The sequence below is a fragment of the Malaclemys terrapin genome, chromosome 2, assembly GCF_027887155.1.
Source record: "Malaclemys terrapin pileata isolate rMalTer1 chromosome 2, rMalTer1.hap1, whole genome shotgun sequence".
Taxonomy (NCBI): domain Eukaryota; kingdom Metazoa; phylum Chordata; order Testudines; family Emydidae; genus Malaclemys; species Malaclemys terrapin.
Window position 1 is genome coordinate 164,629,530 of NC_071506.1, and position 21,459 is coordinate 164,650,988.

At 41.2% G+C, this 21,459-nt stretch overlaps 1 protein-coding gene across 1 annotated transcript in view; it reads left to right on the forward strand.

Annotated features, from left to right (window-relative positions):
* SLC6A19 (solute carrier family 6 member 19) overlaps nucleotides 1–21,459 on the forward strand; it is a 64,708-nt gene that overhangs the window by 13,680 nt on the left and 29,569 nt on the right. Inside the window, exons 2-6 of the mRNA XM_054019518.1 lie at nucleotides 3,703–3,843; nucleotides 14,430–14,567; nucleotides 17,467–17,648; nucleotides 18,686–18,796; nucleotides 19,933–20,045. Coding sequence (XP_053875493.1) covers nucleotides 3,703–3,843; nucleotides 14,430–14,567; nucleotides 17,467–17,648; nucleotides 18,686–18,796; nucleotides 19,933–20,045 — 685 coding nt within the window. The remainder of the gene's footprint in view (nucleotides 1–3,702; nucleotides 3,844–14,429; nucleotides 14,568–17,466; nucleotides 17,649–18,685; nucleotides 18,797–19,932; nucleotides 20,046–21,459) is intronic.

The following is a 21,459-nucleotide window of genomic DNA, read 5'->3' on the forward strand; positions in this document are numbered from 1 at the left end:
TGGCACTGGCCCCGATGCTGCTCAGTGACCCCACGCAGCTCCAGATCATGGTACCGCTCCAGCCTCATGGCACCACTCTCCAGCATCAAGACATCGCTCCCCAGCACAGCACCGCTCTCTGGATCAGCTCCATTCAGCACCACCCTGGCCTTCGCTGTCCCGATCCCGGTCTTCGGACTCGGAGGCGGGATCTAGATACTCAGAGTGGGGCTGACCATGGAGTCAAGCCATGGACGCTCTGAGGTGGGGGCAGGGCCATGGCCTGCGCAGTGGCAGGGACCAACACAGTGGCCATTTTGGACCCTGTTGGCATACCACCAGGAGCAGGGCGCTCAGTCTAAAGGCTACCGATCGGCCACCTCTGAATTGTGGGTGCTGGAGGCCTCCGCCAGTTGCCCCACCCCTAGGGATGCCAAGGAGGCGCTGTGCCCTTGCCCCCCCATGGAACCAACTCCAACTCCGGTTCCTGAGCAGGACCCTTATCTACCTGGTCCAGCCAGTGAGACAGGATGAGAGGTTCCTGATGAGCAGGAGGGACAGGAGGACCCTGTTTCCCATTTAGCCTCCTCATCCTCCTCCCCAGCTGATGCTGTTGCGGGCACTTCTATCTCTGGACCGCCCCCCCATAGACAGCCATGCCCACCAGGACCTCCTTTGCAGGGTGGCGCGCAACATGGGTCTGCAGGCCAAGGAGGTGGTGGAGTCAGAGGACCTGGTGGTTGACATTTTGGCCCCAGAAGGTCCTTCGAGGGTGGCTCTGCCCTTAATCAAAACCATATAGGCCAATGCCAAGACCATCTGGCAGACCCCGGCCTCCATCCCTCCCACTGCCAAGGGAGTTGAGAGGAAATACTTTGTTCCATGAAAGGGGTATGAATACCTCTTATGCACCTGCAGCCTTGTTCATTGGTGGTTGTAGCAGTAAATGAGGAGAGCCAGGGGCAACAAGCCCCAGTGCCTAAGTCCAAGGATGCCAAAAAACTGGACTTGTTTGGACGTAAGGTGTACTTAACAGGGGGATAGAAGGGGGGGAAGCTACAGCTCAGGATTGCCAATCAGCAGGCAATTCTGAGCTGGTATATAATGCGGTCTTGGGATGCATCAGGTGAGGTATTTCTAGTAGAGATAAGAAGGTGTTAGTATCGTTATACAAGGCACTGGTGAGACCTCCTGTGGAATATTATGTGCAGTTCTGGTCTCCCATGTTTAAGAAGGATGAATTTAAACTGGAACAGGTACAGAGAAGGGCTACTAGGATGATCCGAGGAATGGAAAACCTGTCTTATGAAAGGAGACTCAAAGAGTTTGGCTTGTTTAGCCTAACCAAAAGAAGGCTGAGGAGAGAGATGATAGCTCTGTATTTATCGCTCTGATATATTTATACCAGGGAGGGAGAGGAATTATTTAAGCTCAGTACCAAGAACAAATGGATATAAACTGGCCATCAGGAAGTTTAGACTTGAAATTAGATGAAGGTTTCTAACCATCAGAGGAGTGAAGTCCTGGAACAGCCTTCCAAGGGGAGCAGTGGGGACAAAAGACATATCTGGCTTCAAGACTAAGCTTCATAAGTTTATGGAGGGGATGGTATAATGGGATATCAATTAATTGCCAAAATTAGGCTCTTTGACTATTAGTGGTAAATATGCCCAATGGCCTGTGATGGAATGTTAGATGGGGTGGGATCTGAGTTACTACAGAGAATTCTTTCCTGTGTCTGGCTGGTGAGTTTTGCCCACGTGCTCAGGGTTTAGCTGAGTGCCATATTTGGGGTCAGGAAGGAATTTTCCTCCAGGACAGATTGGCAGAGACCCTGGGGTTTTTTCACCTTCCTCTGCAGTGTGGGGAACGGGTCACTTGCTGGAGGATTCTCTGCACCCTGAAGTCTTTAAACCATGATTTGAGGACTTCAATAGCTCAGATATAGGTTAGGGGTTTGTTACAGGAGTGGATGGGTGAGATTATGTGGCCTGCATTGTGCCATAACGATCATAATGGTCCCATCTGACCTTAAAGTCTATGATTCTATTATTCTACTGAGCCCACATTTCTCCAGCTTACTTATGAGAATTTCATGTGGAGACTGTCAAAAGCCTTGCTAAAGTTCAAGTATATTATGTCCACATTCCCCCTATCCACCAAACCAGTTACCTTGTCAAAGAAGGAAATCAAGCTGGTTTGTCATGATTTTTTCTTGGTAAATCCATGCTGGCTGCTAGTGATCACCCCTTCATGTTCCAGGTATTTGCAAACTGAATGTTACTTTCATACATTGCTCGAGTAGTTTCCTGGGTATCAAGGACAAGCTGATTGTTCTATAGTTCCCTAATTCCTCCTTTCCCCCCTTTTAAAGATGGGCACTACATTAGCCCTTCCCCAGTCTTCCAGGACCTCACCTGTCCTCCACGAGTATACAAATATTGTCAGAGATTTCTTCAGCTAATTCCTTCAGCACCCTGGGGGTGAATAGCCTCAGGCCCTGCTGATTTGAATTCATTCAGATTAGCCAGAAGATCTCTGACATGTTCTTTACTTATCCTGATCTGCATTCCTTCCCCTTTATTGTCTATGATAATTTTACTAGTTGTCCAGTCACATGTTATTTTCTGTATGAAGACTGAAGCAAAGTAGGCCTTGAACAACTCCGCCTTCTTACCTTCTATTGTCAGCTTACTTCCCCCACACCATCCCTGATCTTTCTTTTTTGTCTGACATATTTGTAAAACCCCTTCTTGTTGTCTCTAACATTTCTTTCCAGACAGAGAAGGTGCTACAGTGAAATTCTTCACTTTTGAAGAAAAAATTGTCTAAAATGAAAGAATGTAGGTGACACATGGGCACAAGAATTTATACTGTAATCTGCCCTTTCATAGTCAGGGATTTATAATGGAGTTCACATATCAGTGTTCTTTGAGTAATGGTCAGAGTTTCACCCATAGCTCTGAGCACATATCAGTTTGTATTTACACATTTTTATCTACCATGTGTCTCTTATTTCCAAACCAGAATCTATATAATAAATATCAGGATAGGGATTATGCTTAAATCATGCAGTGTAGTTGTACCTGTTTCGGTTCCAGGATAGACAAGGTAGTTGAGGTAATATATTTTATTGGACTAACTTCTGTTGATGAGAGAGACAAGCTTCCAAGCCACAGAGTGCTCTTCTTTAGTGCATTTTGCTGATGCTGGGAGTACCTTTCCCAGACCTGAAGAAGAGCTCTCTGTGGCTTGAAAGCTTCATAGAATAGAATATCAGGGTTAGAAGGGATCTCAGGAGGTCATCTAGTCCAACCCCCTGCTCAAAGCAGGACCAATCCTCGGACAGATTTTTTAGAAGAAATGTCTTACAGGGATTCCTGGAGCTAAAACAGTGGATTAAGCACATCTTTAAATGGGGTAAATGTGGCATGTTTTGCACATTAAGGAGCAGATTCAACAAAGTGACTTATTGCCTGATGTCAAAAGGGGTGATGTTGGACAGGACTGACAGCCGGGCCAAATTGGTTGATCTCATGGTATCAGTTATCAAAAATAAGATTAGTCCAAAACACTGTAGAGAACATTTTTCTCTGAACAAAGACTTTTACATCATGTTTTCCTTCTGTATAATTTCCATATAGCTTCATCATTCCTGTGTAAAACTGAAATTCCTGCTTCTTCATATTTCACATGTATGAAATATTTTTATTTTTATTTCAGGAGCCTTTATGATCCCTTTTCTCATTTTGCTTGTCCTGGAAGGTATCCCACTGCTTCATCTTGAGTTTGCCATTGGTCAAAGACTGAGAAAAGGTAGTGTGGGAGTCTGGAGTTCTATCCATCCTACCCTGAAGGGAGTAGGTAAGTCTCAGGAAGCTTACAACTAAACCAGACAGAATGCACAAAAGCCCACATTATTAATTTTGCCATTTAGGCTTTATTGTTTTACTTTGGAGCAGAATGAATGTCTCAGGGGATGAATTATGAGTTCAGAGACTAACTTCCACATTGTCCACCTGAATGCAGCCCAGGTGATCAAAAGCTATTACTATCTGATAACAATTTGATGTCCCATTCACAGTGCACAGGAACAGTGGGCACACTTAAAAACTGCACCCTGATTTTAGAGAGATTACAGGTGACAGGGAATATCTCTGAAAATGAGGAATATGGCTAGAACAATTGCTCTCTAGAATTGGAATTAACTTTAAGTGTGCCAACAACCTGTATTGTAGTTATTTTGAGTATAGATCAGTGGTTCTTAAACTTTTGTACTGGTGACCCCTTTCAAATAGCAAGCCTCTGAGTATGACCCCCCTTTATAAATTAAAAATACTTTTTTATATATTTAACACCATTATAAATACTGGAGGCAAAGCGGGGTTTGGGGTGGACGCTGACAGCTTGTAACCCCCCATGTAATAACCTCACGACCCCTAAGGGGTGCCAACCCCCATTTGAGAACCCCTGGTATAGATGGAGGAGTTCAATCTCCATATCTGTCAGTCATAAGTAGTGATTTGTATATAACATTGTATACATTAATAATAGGGCTGTCAATTAGTCACAGTTAACTCACACGATTAACTCAAATTAATCACAATAAAAAAAATTAATCATGATTAATCGCACTGTTAAACAATAGAATATCAATTGAAATGTATTAAATATTTGTGTATGTTTTCTACATTTTCAAATACATTGATTTCAATTACAACACAGAATACAAAGTATATATGCGTGTCCTCTGGAATGGTGGTTGAAGCATTAAGCGGCATATGAATGTTTAGCATATCTGTCAGGTAAATACTTTGCAATGCCGGCTACAACAGTGCCCTGTGAACACCTGTTCTCACTTCCAGGTGACAATATAAACAAGAAGTGGGCAACATTATCTCCTGCAAATTGTAACCAAACTTGTTTGTCTGAGCGATTGGCTGAAGTGGGACTGAGTGGACTTGCAGGCTCTAAAATTTTGCATTGTATTATTTTTGAATGCAGTTTTTTTACCTAATTCTACATTTGTAAGTTCAACTTTCATGATAAAGAGATTGCACTTTTATTAGGTGAATTGAAAAATACTATTTCTTTTGTTTTTTAACAGTGCAAATACTTGTAATCAAAAATAAAGTGAGCACTGTATACTTTGTATTCTGTGTTGTAATTGAAATAAATATTTGAAAATATAGAAAACATCCAAAAATATTTAAATAAATGGTATTCTATTATTGTATAATTGATTAATTTGTTTAATCGCTTGACAGCCCTAATTAATAAGTATACACATTTTTTTTCTCTCTTATTACTTGTGAAAAGCACTAGATTAACAGCCAGGGAGACTGAAGTCCAAATTAAAAAGTGCCTGCACAAGAGCTCTAGATTCCCTGATAATCTTTTTACACAACAATATAATACAGCCAGGAGCATTAAAAAACAAACAACCTCCCATTTCAATTAAAAAAGGAACAAATTAATTCAGCTCACCCAGCCAATTATAAGCTATAAAAAAGTTCCCTCCATTGTCTCTGGAAACGACTGCTTAACCTTCTTCAAAACCCTAGGAAATAAATGGCTTTTGCTTTGTGCCCAGGAAAACCCCCCCCCACCAAATTTGGGTTATGTTGGACCAAGAAAAAAGGGGGAGGGGTAAATTCTAGTGTCCCAAAGCCACTCACAAATAATGTCCTGCTGGCAGCCTCCTCTCTTTAATTACAAAGGGAAAAAAAATCCCTATTGACCTTGTGACGGGTTGGATCACAGAAACCCTCTTGGGAGCTGCCACCTGAGGTGCCAAGACTACTTCTACCCCTGCTTTCCCTGCCAGCTTGGGACCCCAGCACCCTGTCTTGCTGAGCCACACACACCCGTCTGCTCCAACACAGACCCAGGGTCTGAATTACTTGCCCCAAAGCTGCAGGTTTACCTGAAAGCAGCTTACAGAAGTGTTCTTGACTTTAACACTCAGATGCCCAACTCCCAGTGGGGTCTAAAACCCAAATAAATCCATAAACTCATAAATTGTTCGCCCTCTATAACACTGATAGAGAGATATGCACAGCTGTTTGCCCCCCCCCCCCCCAGGTATTAATACGTACTCTGAGATAATTAATTAATAAAAAGGTGATTTTATTAAATACAGAAAGTAGGATTTAAGTGGTTCCAAATAGTGACAGACAGAACAAAGTGAATTACCAAGTAAAATAAAATAAAATATGCCAGTCTATGTCTAATCCAACTGAATACAGATAAAATCCTCACCAGTTCCAGAATGCTGCTTATTACAGACTAATCTCCTTTTAGTCTGGGTCCAGCAATCACTCAGACCCTTTTCATTAACTGTCCTTTGTTCAAGTTTCTTTCAGGTATCTTTGGGGGCGGAGAGGCTCTCTCTTTAGCCAGCTCAAAAACCAAACTGAGGCGTCTCCCATGGGCTTAAACAGACTTTCTCTTATAGGTGGAGACCCCTTCCTCTCTCCTATGCAAAGTCCAGCTACAAAATGGAGTTTTGGAGTCACCTGGGCAAGTCACATGTCCATGCATGACTGAGTTCCTTACCAGCCAAGCCACATTCCTGGGAAAGCCCAGATGTAGATTGATGTCTGCAAGTTCATTGTTGGCTTAAGTGTTTCTTGATTAGGCACTTACTGAGAATAGTCTTTTCTCAGGAAGCTGACCAACGGCTTCACTGCAGCCTACTTAGAATCAAACAAGTATGTAGCCAATATTCATAACTTTGAATATAAAAATGATATTTGCCTACAAATAGGATTAATAGATTCAGTAGATCATAACCTTTACAGAGATATGTTACAAGGCATATGTAGCATACAACACATTCTAGTTATGTTATATATAAACATATATATACACACACACATATATAAGCATATTTCCATAAACCCTTATGGGGGGCACTGTCACAGACCTCAACTGTGGTAGTTTGGCATGGTGAGGCAGGTGGTCTCAGCCCATTTAGGGCTTTATAGGTCATGGCCAACAACTTAGACTCCATCAGAAACCAATAGGCAGCCAGTGCAGATCCTGGAGCACTGTGGTGGTGTGTTCCCAATGAGATGCTCAATTAGTGAACTGCTGCATTCTACACTAGCTTCAGTCTCCAAATAGTTTTAAGGTGTAGCCCATGTGGAGCTCATTGCAGTGGTCTAATCTTGAGGTGACCAACGAATAGATAGTGGCACAGTCTGCATCTGAAAGAAAAAGTGGCAACCTTCTGGCCAGGTGTTAATGGTAAAAAGCTGACTTGGTTATTCCTGTAATGTAATCCCCTAACAGCAGCTGGGGTGGGGGGTGTCCAAAATTACCTTTCAGCTGTGACCCATGATAACTAAAGGTGGACACACGCTCTCTATCAGAGGGTCTGATATTACCTCTCCCATCTCTTCTAACTGCTTCTCCCAAATCCCCTCCTCACCTCAGTCTTATCTATGTTGAGTTTCAGACAGCTCGATCTCATCCATACCCCAATCTCAGCTAAATACTGTCTGAGACACTGAATGGCTTCTTGTGTGTTGGATGAAATAGAGACATACAATTGGATGTGGTCAGCATAATGAAATCACTGCACCTTATGCCTCCGTATTACCCCTCCATGCAGCCTTGTATACACATTGAACAGGAGGGGAGGCAGAGGGGCTTCTTGTGGCACCCCATATTTGAGAGCTCTTCAGGAAGAGCAGTTGCCCACAACTACCCAGTGAGATGTCTGAGAAAAGAATGAACCCCCTGAAGGGCAGTCCTGTTCACTTTTGAAAAGGTTTGTAGACAAGTGAACAATACCTTGTGATCAATGGTATTGAAGGCACTGAAGAGATCTAATAATACCAGCATGGTCATCTGAGCTTCATCCATCATCCATCACCAGGAAATGCTCACTGACCAGCATGACCCATATAGTCTGTGTCAAAACCTGGTCTATACCCTGATTGACAAGGAGTAAGGAGATCCAGTACACCCAGATACTATGAGGAGCGATCTTACTATAGCCTTATGCAGAATCTTACTGAGAAATGGAAGAAGTGGACTGATTGTCATGAACAAGTGCTGACCTCCTTCAAAGCAATAGGCAGGCTACTGTCTTTAGTCTCCCCCAGAAAATGACCCAGTACTTCCCCCTGACCTTCAACATCTCGGAAGGGCAAAAGTCCAAAGCACAGGTGGTGGCACAAAGTTCTCTCACCGCTTCCAGTACCTCAATAAATATTAATGGCTAAAACTCTAGTAAAGGTGATGAGGCCCTTGTTCCCTCAAGTCTCTGTGTTAATAATTATGATCCTTGTCTCATGAAAACTCAATTACCTGATAAATAGTTCTGTTGGTTTCACCCACTGCTAAGATTAAACATCTCATTCCTGGTTTACCCCTCCTTCTTGCAAATGTCTTATTTTTATAGCCTTGTCAGTCACCTCAGGGATCAAAGAGCCCAAGCCCTCACAGCCATAACACCTTCTTCTCTTTTTCTCACCTCCTTGGGACTCCATATTCCCTGCATATGGCAACACTAATAGCAACTTAATAACTCTTGGCAACTTAATAGTGACCATTGAAAGGATGCAGCTGAGTTCCCAAAAAGTGATCCCTAAAGCTGTCTGCAAAGCCATAATCAAACTCTTTCTAAAACACTCATCCACTGATTCACACCAACTAGGTGTCTCACACCTCAGGGCCTCCCAAACTCTAGTGTTCTGTTCCTCTCAAAACAAGATTCCCCACTTTTCTGTACCAATTATGTCTTCCTTCTCTCATTAGCCACCCTTCTACTGTGGCTAGATGAAAAAGGAAATCAAAGTTCCACCAACTCCCATAGTCTCTGCATCCTTATCAGTTCCACTGTCCTGGAAGTGGCAGAGAGAAGAATTCAAGACTGTCCTGTAACCCCAAGGGGTGGTCACACAATGGTACAAACCCTTTCAATCCACCATCTATCAACTGTCAGACTCTCACCCACAAACTGCTCACATTTCTAATCCTACTGTTATCTATAATCAGTCTGCCTGCCACAGAGACTAGCCCATAGGCACACACTCACCAGGGGATTCTTTAAATGATTTTTCCTTTACTGGCCTCTCACCACAAAAAGAGAAACCACTTTAACCATAACTTACTCCTTCTCCCTGTCTAAATCTCTCAACACCATTAATCCACTATCAGCACCCCTTTACACTCATCCCATTAACACACAAACATGACAATATTGAGCAAACGAACTCAGAAGTGTGAAGGTATGATCTCAGACCAGGTGCTGAGGCCCAGCTGACCCTGGTTAAAGGCAGAGTTTCCATGAGTATGATTGTAAGTAGTGGTGCCAGCTTCAGGTCCAGTTGCAGGGGCAAAGTGGCTGAGGAGACTCCCTGTTTAAAGTCAAAGCCCCCCAATAGCAGTCCCTATTGGTGGTAAACAGGCAGAACTGCAGAGGTGGTAAAGAGCTGCAATTAATGTTTTCCAAATCTTCCTAGAAGTGCATATTTTTATTATTCTCTACATTTCCCATTTCATAATCAGTGAGAATGTCAACATCCTCCAGCAGTCACAACAACACAAATGTCAGTCGCAGTCATCTCAATCCTATAGCCATCCCACACTTGCCCTAATGACCCAGAAAACTTTCACTGAAAGCCAAGCTAACACCCTAGCAGGACAAACTCCCTAGCTGGTCACAAATTTAAAACAAGAAGTCATTTTAGGTGCTGGGTCTACGATTTCAACATTTTCTTGTTCATTGGAACTAATGAAAAGGAAAGCAATCTGCTTTCAACAGATATATCTTGGTAAACTTCCTGCAAGAGATATCCTCTAAACAGTGCAGTCAAAGAGCATTAAAAATATAGGGCCTAATTCTCATTGAGAAATATTCTGGATGTCTTCAGAGAGTTCCCGACTTCTTTAAATAAAAGGCTACATTGTGACTTGGACCATGCACAGGGATGGTAAGATCTCTGTGCATGGCTACCGGGCAGTTGGGTCTGGGTGTACAAGAGTTTTGCCCTCCTGCTTCTCATCTGAGCCAGTGAAGGGCTATCATAATTTGCTGTTAGTCTATACTGTCAGCAAATTTCTACGTCCCAGAAAGGTATCTGTTACGCACAGTGACTCCTTGGATGGTGTAGCTTATGCACCACCCATTGCTCAGGGCTGTGGCTAAATAATCTTGCTCAAAACCTGCCATGAACAAAATGACTGCAAATGCAAACCTTCTACAACAATCTGAAGATTTAGTGACATATGTTACTTTTTATGAATGCATTAGTATGCTAATTTCTCACTAGTAGTGTTTACAGTGAGATACAATCCACAGGTAAATCTTCACACTTTATAGATGGTGACTTTTTACATAATGAATAACTTTGTAATGATATTCCCAGCTTCAAGGTTGGGTAATAAATACAGAGAAGCCTTTTATCTGTAGGTAACTGGTTTGAATCTAGCCCAGGTCAGTAGTGATCCAGAGTCACTAATTACTATCTGGCAGCTATCTGATGACCTAGTAATTCTGTGGTGTCAATGTGGATACTAGTGGACCTACAAAAAACACTCTCATAGTTGGACTATTCTGCACCCATGCTGGTAGTCTCACCAGAAGCCAAAGATTGAATTCATGGAGTTAGAATTATTTGTTCAGCCCAGAAACTGTCAAAAATATTGATAAGGCACATTGGTGAGGAAGCTTGTACTACTGCTGTTATCCATGCTGTACCTGTTCTCCAGGAAGAGGCTTTTAGTTCTCAGGGCTATCAGCATGGGACACAGCTAATGTCACTACAATATCATATCTTTAATTTTTGTAAAAACTCATTTTTTCCTGCTGTCAGTACAGCTAAGTGGAGTACAAAATTTTCCTTCTAAACTATTGCAGAGATACATCTCTGCTAATGGGAGTTGCATGCTCACCAATGGAAGAATGTATTCTAAAGCTGCATATGCCCAGGATGCGTTAAACACAGGATCTTGACATTCTAATGCATATTAACAAAAATCAGTTCAGTTTAGTTACTTAAAATATTTGTTTTATATACAAAGTACTGAGTTCAAATCCTATTAAAAGTTATGATTTTATTTTAAAAATTTGTATAATTTCCTTAATGCCAAATGGTTCTCTTACTTTAGTTTGAAGTCAGTGAGCCCACTTGTAGAGTAAGGTATTAGTCAATATGAATAAGATTATCAGAATCTGGCCCTTTGTTTTCAACATTTAGTGCTAGATTTTTGTCTTCAGGCAAAATCTTTAGATCTAAACCAGTGGTGGTGCATAAACCGCCTTCAGGAAGTATTGTGACTCAGAGACATACCTTGGAATTTTTCTCTCCTGCTTCCTTCTTGCTCCCAGGGGGGTGTAGAAAAATTATTGCTAGCCTGCATACCATCATTAAATTTCTACCCCATTCTGCTGTAGTAGGAAGAGAGTCTGAGACATAAACCCTTGTATTAGAGGCCTGGTATGAGGCAGGACCTGCTCACAGAATCTGGCAAGAACAGGGCTAATATTGCAGAAATACACATTCCCAAGGATAACAGGGACACACTGAACCCTCCTAAAAGATAAAGTCAGGATGACAATACGTAATAGAGATGTTTTGATCGAACCAACATGTAGAAGGTGATGGTGATAACTAGCCACATCATGGAGCAATAACTAACTATGTCAGAGGCAGTACATAACTTGTTTGTATCAGGGTATAAACATGTATTTCACAGGGAGTATCTTTGTCCGGCCTAAGGAAGAATGGAAAGTCCTGACATTCACTGAACTGGTCCATTGTTACAGGCATAAATTTATTAGTGGTCCAGTAGAGTCTGAACGATACTAGTACCATGCTTCGTTGACAATAAACCTGGCTGGCTGCCTTTGTCCCTTACCATATTTTGTAGTCATTGGGTGGTTCGCTCGAGGTCTGCTGTGCTAGCTGTCTGTGCAGGGTTGGGGCAGCACACAGAGGGAACACATACACGCAGCCAAACATCTATTAACATCTAACCACATCTGCATTGGCTCATCTACTCTTACCAGCAAGGTGGGGGGTCAGAACCCAAACTCCAACCACTCTGTCCATTTCCCACCCAGCCACTGCTCACCTACTCTAGGGCAGAGAATAAACAAGGAAATAATTTTGCTACTACTACTCACCTATACCCAAGGTCCAGATGGCCCAAGTGTGAGTGTGAGCTGGGGGTTACTCCCCTGAATGGGTATATAAGTCTGAATCACAATCTACTCAATTATCTTTGGGTGATAAAGAGGGTTAAACAAGTGATTGGTGAAAATGCAACATACAATGCTGCCATTTTTTAGTGTTTGTTGTTACATGCAGAGTTGGTAGCTTTCATGCCAGGTGTCTGCCTCAGACTGAATTTTTTTTTGAAAGTTTCAGCTAAAATGGTCAGCTCTCTCACAGAATGAGTGTAGGGGAAAAAGATGTAATTTTGATCTCAGAAATCAAAATGAAATGATTTTAAGAAGCCCTACTATCCCCGTGATTTTACCTGGAAATGCTCCTCTCCGCTGCCCAGAGCCAATGTGGCATCAACAACCAGAACTGAGATCAGGGAGACTCACATTTAACACACTCATAAACCATCTGGAAAAGGGGTAAACAGGGAGGTGGCAAAATTTGCAGATTATACAAAACTACTCAAGATCCCAGGCAGACTGCGAAGAGCTACAGAAGGATCTCACAAAACTGGGTGACTTGGCAACAAAATGGCAGATGAAATTTAATGTTGATAAATGCAAAGTAATGCACATTGGAAAACATAATTCTAACTATACATATACAATGATGGGGGTCTAAATTAGCTGTTACCACTCAAGAAAGAGATCTTGGAGTCATTGTGGATAGTTCTCCGAAATCATCCACTCAATGTGCAGCAGCAGTCAAAAAAGTGAACAGAATGTTGGGAATCATCAAGAAAGGGATAGATAATAAGACAGAAAATATCATATTGCCTCTATATAAATCCATGGTACGCCCACACCTTGAATGCTGTATGCAGTTGCCCCATCTCAAAAAAGATATATTGGAATTGGAAAAGGTTCAGAAAAGGGCAACAAAAATGATTAGGGGTATAGAACGGCTTCCGTATGAGGAGAGATTAATAAGACTGGGACTTTTCAGCTTGGAAAAGAGGCGACTAAGGGAGGTCTATAAAATCATGAGTGGTATAGAGAAAGTAAATAAGGAAGTTTTTTACTCCTTCTTATAATACAAGAACAAGGGGCCACCAAATGAAATTAATAGGTAGCAGATTTAAAACAAACACAAGAAAGTATTTTTTCCACACAACGCACTGTCAACCTCTGGAACTCCTTGCCAGAGGGTGTTGTGAAGGCCAATACTATAACTGGGTTCAAAAGGGAGCTAGATAGATTCATGGAAGATAGCCATTGATGGACCTATTAGCCAGGATGGGCAGGAATGGTATCCCTAGCCTCTGTTTGCCAGAAGCTGGGATTGGGTGACAGGGCTTGGATCACTTGATGATAACCTGTCTGTTTATTCCCTTTGGGGCATCTGCCATTGGCCACTGTCAGAGGACAGGATACTGGGCTTGATGGACCTTTGGTCTGACCCAGTATGACCGTTCTTATGTTCACTCTTCCTTTGATCTCAGTGCTCTCCCTGCTGATGCCAGGCACCATGAAGGAGGAGAAGTATGTTCTTGGACTCAAAGAGGGGATGATAGGGACATAAGCAAATAGACTAGGTTGGGAATGGTATAACAGCAGAGGGAGGTAGGAAGAAACTTAGGGATAGGGACAGAAGATTTATAACCACTGGAGCACATGCTCCTCCAGAACATGTAATTAAACCCAGGATACCCAAGTCTCAACATTCTTCTGCTGTCTAGCAAATACCTATAAACCTAAATGAGTATCTCACCTCTTCCCTACTAGCTGGCCACATAGAGGATAACAGCCTACTTCTGCTAAAAGTTCTCCATTAGGTTGAGTGGTAGAAGACTGTACTGTCCATCTAAATGTCCCAAACCTGCTGATTACCCATGTGGGATCAATATGATTAAAAAAAAATAATGGAATTTGGTTTTTGTTTGCTTGTTAGAAAATTACATTTAGAAAACCCTAAAGTTTATGTTAAAAGAATGTTAAGGTTATAAAGTCAAGCATTCAAAAGTTAGGGAATGCCAAATTTACAGTTGCCTCTGTAACCCTCATGTTGTTTATATGGAGAGGTTGTTTGTATAATATGTGTTACTTTGTGTCTAGAATACAAGAATTGTTGTGCTCATCTATATCCATTAAAAAAAACTATTAATTTACATTGTTAAGATACAAATTTTCACAGCATTCATATAGTTGACTGAGATCAGTCTGGTGGCTTAGCTTTATAACGTCTTATATTTTTGTTGATATATTTTAACATTCCTTTAAAAACAACTAAAAGCTGCATATTATAATCTTTTTCCTTTTTCTTCAGGTATAGCAGCAATGCTTGTATCCTTCCTGGTGGGTTTATACTATAACACTATCATTGCCTGGGTGATGTGGTATTTCTTCAACTCTTTCCAGGAGCCATTGCCTTGGAGTGACTGCCCACTCAATGCTAACAGAACTGGTACGGATTATGAAACAGTATTTTCATTTGCAAAACACTTTGTCATTAGCAATTAATTCAATAGGAACTTTTTTGTATACACCAACTTTATCAGGGTTGTATGCAGTGTAGTTGCAGCTATGTCAGTCCTAGGATGTTAGAGAGACAAGGTGGGTGTGAGGTAATGTCTTTTATTGGACCAACTTCTGTTGGTGAGAGGGACAAGCTTGTCTCTCTCACCAACAGAAGTTGGTCCAATAAAAGATACTAACTCACCCACCTTGTCTCTCTAACTTCATCAGGGAGCATTTTGATATTTTAATATTTCAGTTTTGCAGAAGAGTATTCACTATACACTTTGACATCTTATGTGAAATCTGTGTTCTGGAGTTATTATTCCAGCCTTTAGATGAAATAACTGACACATTGTAACCTCTTTAGAACTGGAGCCACTAAGAGAGAGTTGATACCGTATATATATACACGTATTTGTAAAAGTACAAGATCCAGTGCAAACATTAGCATTCAGGAGCACTTTGTAGATTATTGGCACCATAAAAAAAAATCTTGGTAAGTTAAAAAAAAGATACAGTTCAATAATGCTTTTGTATGTTTCATGGTCTGTAAAGATAGAGTGTACCCATTTTCCTCACACTAGCACAATCAAATTTTAAAGTTATAAAGAGCCCCACTCAGTATAAACAAACTCAGAAACATATGAAAATTAATTAAGCACCATCATCTTTGAAACTGAAGATTTCTATCACAAGTGAAATTGATAGTTTTCTTTTAACAACTTTTAACACTGTGTCTGAGATTTTCAAAAGTACCTAGGAGCTTTTAAATGGGAAATGACCATCTAAAACCTTTAGGCAGCTGTGTCAGAGAAGAGAACAGGTTGGAAATTATTTATCTAAAATATGAGAGGAGGCTGTAACATTTTGTGACATATAAATACATCTCAGTGAGGTGAGACATGTTAGATATAAAACTTTTCAACTGCACTATTTCAGAAAATAGTAACCAAAATGTATGTGGCACAAATATAAAAGAGCTGCATATTCTGGTAGTCCAGACCAGAATGATATTTAGGGTAGACAATTATGAACGATCCAATTCTGGGTGTTGATCTCAGAACAGATTGCCTTGAATCAACAACAAATGCTTAAATATTGCCACACTACATGGAAAGTGTAACGGCTGATGAACACTGACCATGAATGTATGAAGTAGTACAGAGGTGGAAGCACTCCCCTTTGCAGTCAAGCATGGTGTCGCAGGTGAGACTCTGCCTCAGTTTCTCCCCATCTGGGTATAAGACCAAGCAGGCCTTTCTAGTATTAAGGAGAAACCTCTTCCGATGGTCTCATTTATTGTAACAGAAAAAGGAAAACATAAATGAAAGCTTCAGTCAGCTGCTCCACTGGGAACTCTCCACCTCTTGTTTAATCAATCTTATGTCTTGCCTTTCTAACCATGGAACACTCTCAGGCTGAATTTCCTGCCTGAAGCTTGGGCCTCTGCTGGGTTTTCAGCTGGCTTCCACTCTTTCCCCTTTGTTGAGCAAGTCACTGGTAGCTCCCAAGGAGGTTCCATACTCAGTTTGTTCTCTGGGGCTGTTCCTGTCCCTTGCCTGTTCCTCTCTCCATAAGCCTCTGCTCTCCAGGTAGAAATCACTTGGAATAGCTTCCTAACCAGCTTCCCTGAGACGTCTCTCACCTCAGGAGCTTCTGTTGTCCTGGCTTCTTGACTAAGCCCTCACGAGCCTTTATTAGACCCAAGTATTTCTTACCTAATTAACTGCTTCCCAGCTACTTGGGCAATTAACTATCTGCAGGTGGATCTGGGTTGGGTCACTCTCCTTAGCAGATCCTGTCACAGGTAAGCTGGGTGCCTGACCCCCACCCCTCTAGGGACCAGCTACCCTGTGATGTATTCCCCCCACCCTGTTTTAAAAAATGAACATTGCCCTTCCTAAGGCAAGATTAAGTATTTGCCTATGTCTAAATGGGCTCAACCAGGGTGACCTTATTAAGCACCTTCTCCAGGACTGCTGTGTATGCATCCAAGGATTGCATTCATCTTTCTGGCCACAGTGTTGCACTGGGAGCTCACGTTCAGCTGATTATCCACCATGACCCCCAAATCTTTATCAGAGTCACTACTTCCCAGGATAGAGTCCCCTATCATATCATTATTTTCTTTGTTCCTAAATATATACATTAACATTTAGCCAAACTTACCTGTTCATGCAGAGAGATCAACAATCAGTAGATCCACCTGTACATTGCTCCAACTCTAGAATTGTGCCCTTTATATTGATAAGAAAGAGGACAATTAATGGCAATAGGGACTCTTGCTTCAAGGACATTCCAGAAGGGAATTCTCAGACAAGATCTCTTGCAAGATAAAAACAATGGAAGGCCCAAAGATTTTTTTTTTAATTGAGTTTGGAGAAGGAAGCTCTCCCTGAAGAACACCCACACATACATCTCTTTTATTTGGGAAAAAAAAGAAGCCAAAATACATACTGTAGAAATTGTACCTGTTTTCATAACTTCCCTCCCCACCTTTTTCTCCCGAAGCCACCATAACCCCCTCATAGCTAGTCAATAAAAGGTGGGAAAGGAAACTCATATACAAGAGTCTTCCTCCTGTTCAGCTTCACAGATTTCATATATAGGGTGGGTTTAATAAAACAACAAATTCTCCATGAGAATTGCCATTAGGCTGGCCTCCTTCTGTAAGAAGAATCTATCAGTTTCCCATGAAACCAGGTTCTAAGAGGTTCTGAGACTTACCAATCAAATTTCAGTGGGATTACAGTTCTGTAATTTAGGATAGAATTAGACCATTGGTGTATAATTATTTTACATATCTATAATAAATTTACTGAATGACCATTTTTTTATGGTTACAGGTTATGTAGAAGAGTGTGCCAAGAGTTCTCCCGTAGATTATTTCTGGTATAGAGAAACTTTAAATATTTCCACTTCCATTGATGATTCAGGCACCATACAGTGGTGGCTTTTACTGTGTTTAACATGTGCCTGGGGAGTACTGTATGTGTGCACAATCAGAGGCATTGAAACAACAGGAAAGGTACTACATTTTGTTTTATATGAGCGTGAGAGATACAAATTCTATTGTGATTCCCTATTTATACAGGAGGACATGTGAAACTAGTCATATTATAAAAGCTACATATTTCATAAGCAAAAGTAATCCTATTGCTAATATCAATTTTTTAAAAAATCATAGAATCATAGAATGTCAGGGTTGGAAGGGACCTCAGGAGGTCATCTGGTCCAACCCTCTGCTCAAAGCAGGACCAATCCCCAGACAGATTTTTGCCCCAGATCCTGCCTCACAACTCACAACGCTGGGTTCAGCAGGCCAATGCTCAAACCACTGAGCTATCCCTCCCCCCAGCAATCTCAGCAATCCTTTTGAACAGGGAAGCAGGATGAATGGGGATTCAATTTATGTGTGGATTCAGTTGGATCCAGCTCCATGATCTCAACAAACCTTTCTCTCATTCTGTATCTTATTTACCTTTAAGATGTCTTAATGAAAGATCCAATAGACTGATCTTTTTGGTATGACCATTCTCAAATCATGTGTGTCTATCCTTATTTGGGTTTGTGCTCATCCCTCAATACTTACTATCTAAATACCAAATCCAAGGTTTTCAAAAATGAGTACCGGTACCTAAAGTTAGGCTCCTAAGTGCATAGTTAAGCACTTAAATAAGTACCCTGATTTTTTAAAATATTGAAAATTCAGCTGCTCCAAAATTTTTGTAATAGCAACAGTAATAATCAGACATCAGGTTGTAGATTTTTTTTTCATAGTTAGCGGTCATGACAGAATGACCTGACTTGAATGCTGAAGAGTTACAACTTGTCTTAAGTTGAGCACTGACTCAAAATATATATATTAGTAACTCAAAATATACATGTGTACTGCATTTCTCAAACATAAGAGTTCCAACAGTATGTTAATCATGACCAATTTGACACTCTTTTCTATTGTTTATCTGTTGTTTCACATTTCATTGTTTTCTTCTCTCATTTCTTTATTTTTCATGAAACAGTATTTATCTCATACTTTTAAATATTTATATGTTCCCTTTCCAGGCAGTGTATGTAACCTCAACTCTTCCTTATGTTGTGCTTACCATTTTCCTGATCCGTGGCTTGACATTGAAAGGGTCAGTCAATGGAATTGTATATCTCTTCACTCCCAATGTAAGTAATTGGATTCTTTTGTCTGTGAATGAGGCCATTAAGTAGATATCTGTATCGTTAATAACAAGTAGAAAATAAACCCCTTCCATCAGTATGTATTCTGACTATCCTTCAGGCATCCTAAAAGCCATTTCCTTAAGGCTTGAGTTGGATGGTAGAGCCCTTCTTTGCATTAGAGCAATGGTTCCCAAACTTGGTTCGCGGCTTGTTCAAGATAAGCCCCTGGCAGGCTGCGAGACCCTTTGTTTATCTGAGCGTCCACAGGTAGAGCTGCTTGCAGCTCCCAGTGGCTGCAATTCACCGTTCCTAGCCAATGGGAACTGCGGGAAGCGGCGCAGGCCAGGCCACCATTTCCCGCAGTTCCCAGTGGAACACATTAGGAAATTGTTAATAATTGCATGCTAGCCATTTGCGTCTTCTGTTGTAGTGGTAATTACGGTCTCAAACCTATCACCATATCATGCTGATTATTCTTTCAGACATGAAAGAATATATGCTCCCCTGAAATTATGTTGTTGAACTCCTGAATGGGATAATTCCAGAACAATGTGAACTGTTTCCTCACCTCCGACTACATTCTGCTTCTAGAATGCTTCCATACTCTACCAGTAGAAAGCACTCAGCCTGAGTTTGAAACATAAATGGTGGACGTAGGATGGGATTATAGTCCTATCTTGGAATTTTCTGTCCAGATATCTGTATTAAAATGGTTTATTTTCAGAGCAGTTTCTCACTAAAAGAAGTGTTCAGCTGCCATGGGAAGCCAAGATATCAGGGTTTATCTGTTGATCAATCAGTATTAAGTGATATAACTTTTTGGAGGAAAGAGATAAGGAGCCTACTGTCACCTACAGGAAGACAATTATTTGCATAATCTTGTCTTTTTATATATTTGTTTAAAAAACTACTTATATTTAATTTTAACACATAAGAAACACAAAGAAAAGAAGTTTATAAAAGCACTCATTTCGTTTGCTGTCCATGTTTTAAGAGTGAGAATTAACTATGTACCATCATCTCCAATTATCTTGTTCCAGTCACTAGTATGAATTTCTGATATTCAGCATAAGCTGTAATATTATACAACATAAGGTGTCATATTATACATTCATGAAGTTTTTTGTCTGATACTTCAGGTTACTGAACTGGCTAACCCAGTCACATGGCTGGATGCTGGAGCCCAGGTGTTCTACTCTTTCTCCCTTGCCTTTGGAGGCCTCATCTCCTTCTCTAGTTACAATTCCATTCAGTAAGTAGCAAGCACAAAAAATACAATTTGATATCAGTATTTCATTATTTGAGATAAAGTGTTGCAGTTAGATTCTGCCCTTTAATTGCATAATTATTTAGGGCTGGATAGTTCTCAGCTCCAAAAGTTAAGAAGACTCAAACCCAGCACATCTTCTTTGGAGGGATAAAAGAGTACAACTTCAACCCCCTTTTCTCTGCATCCTTTGGAAGCCCTTGTTCTTTTCTCGTATCCTAGCAGAGCACACCAATGCACTATAATACTAATGAATTCAGCATAATAAAGCTGTATGATGTGAGTCACTACATACTGAATGTCTCCTCCCCTTTTCCCTCCCTCACCCTTTGGAGCAAAGCTGTAAAGCAGGGGAGGAAATGGCAAAATAGGCCAGTCTGTGGGAACTTGGTTTTTTCAGAACTCATCACGCCATGGGGTCCAGAAGCAGTGTAGAGTCACAAGGCTCCTGCATAGATAGCCAGAGCCTCTGTAGGGCTCAACAACTCTGTAAATTTAAGGAGCAGAATCCAAGTCAAGTCTGCAGCTGGGTAATCCCTGCTCCCTAAATAGGATAATTCCAAAGAAATTCCATCTTTGGGCAGTTCATGGCATTTCACATACTATGCCTGAGTTTTCTCCACACATAGTGGACAATAACAACGAGGAGTCCGGTGGCACCTTAAAGACTAACAGATGTATTTGGGCATAAGCTTTTGTGGGTAAAAAACATACTTCTTCAGATGCATGGAGTGAAAATTGCAGATACAAGCATAAATATATATTGGCACATGAAGAGAAAGGAGTTACCTTACAAGTGGAGAACCAGTGTTGAAGGCCAATTCAGTCAGGGTGGATGTGGTCCACTCCCAATAATTGATAAGGAGGTGTCAATATCAAGAGAGGGAAAATTGCTTTTGTAGTGAGCCAGCCACTCCCAGTCCCTATTCAAGCCCAAATTAATGGTGTTAAGTTTGCAAATGAATTGTAGCTCTGCAGTTTCTCTTTGAAGTCTTATTTTTTCTTGAAGAATGGCTACTTTTAAATCTGTTATTGAATGTCCAGGGAGATTGAAGTGTTCTCCTACTGGCTTTTGTATGTTACCATTCTTGATGTCTGATTTGTGTCCATTTATCCTTTTACGTAGAGACTGTCTGGTTTGGCCAAATGTACATGGCAGAGGGGCATTGCTGGCACATGATGGCATCTTTCACATTAGTAGATGTACAGGTGAATGAGCCCCTGATGGTGTGGATGGTGTGGTTGGGTCCTATGATGGTGTCGCTAGAGTAGATGGGGTTTGTTACAGGGATTGGTTCCTGGGTTAGTGTTTCTGTGATGTGGTGTGTAGTTGCTGGTGAGTATTTGCTTCAGGTTCGGGGCCTGTCTGTAAGCAAGGATTGGTCTGCCTCCCAAGGCC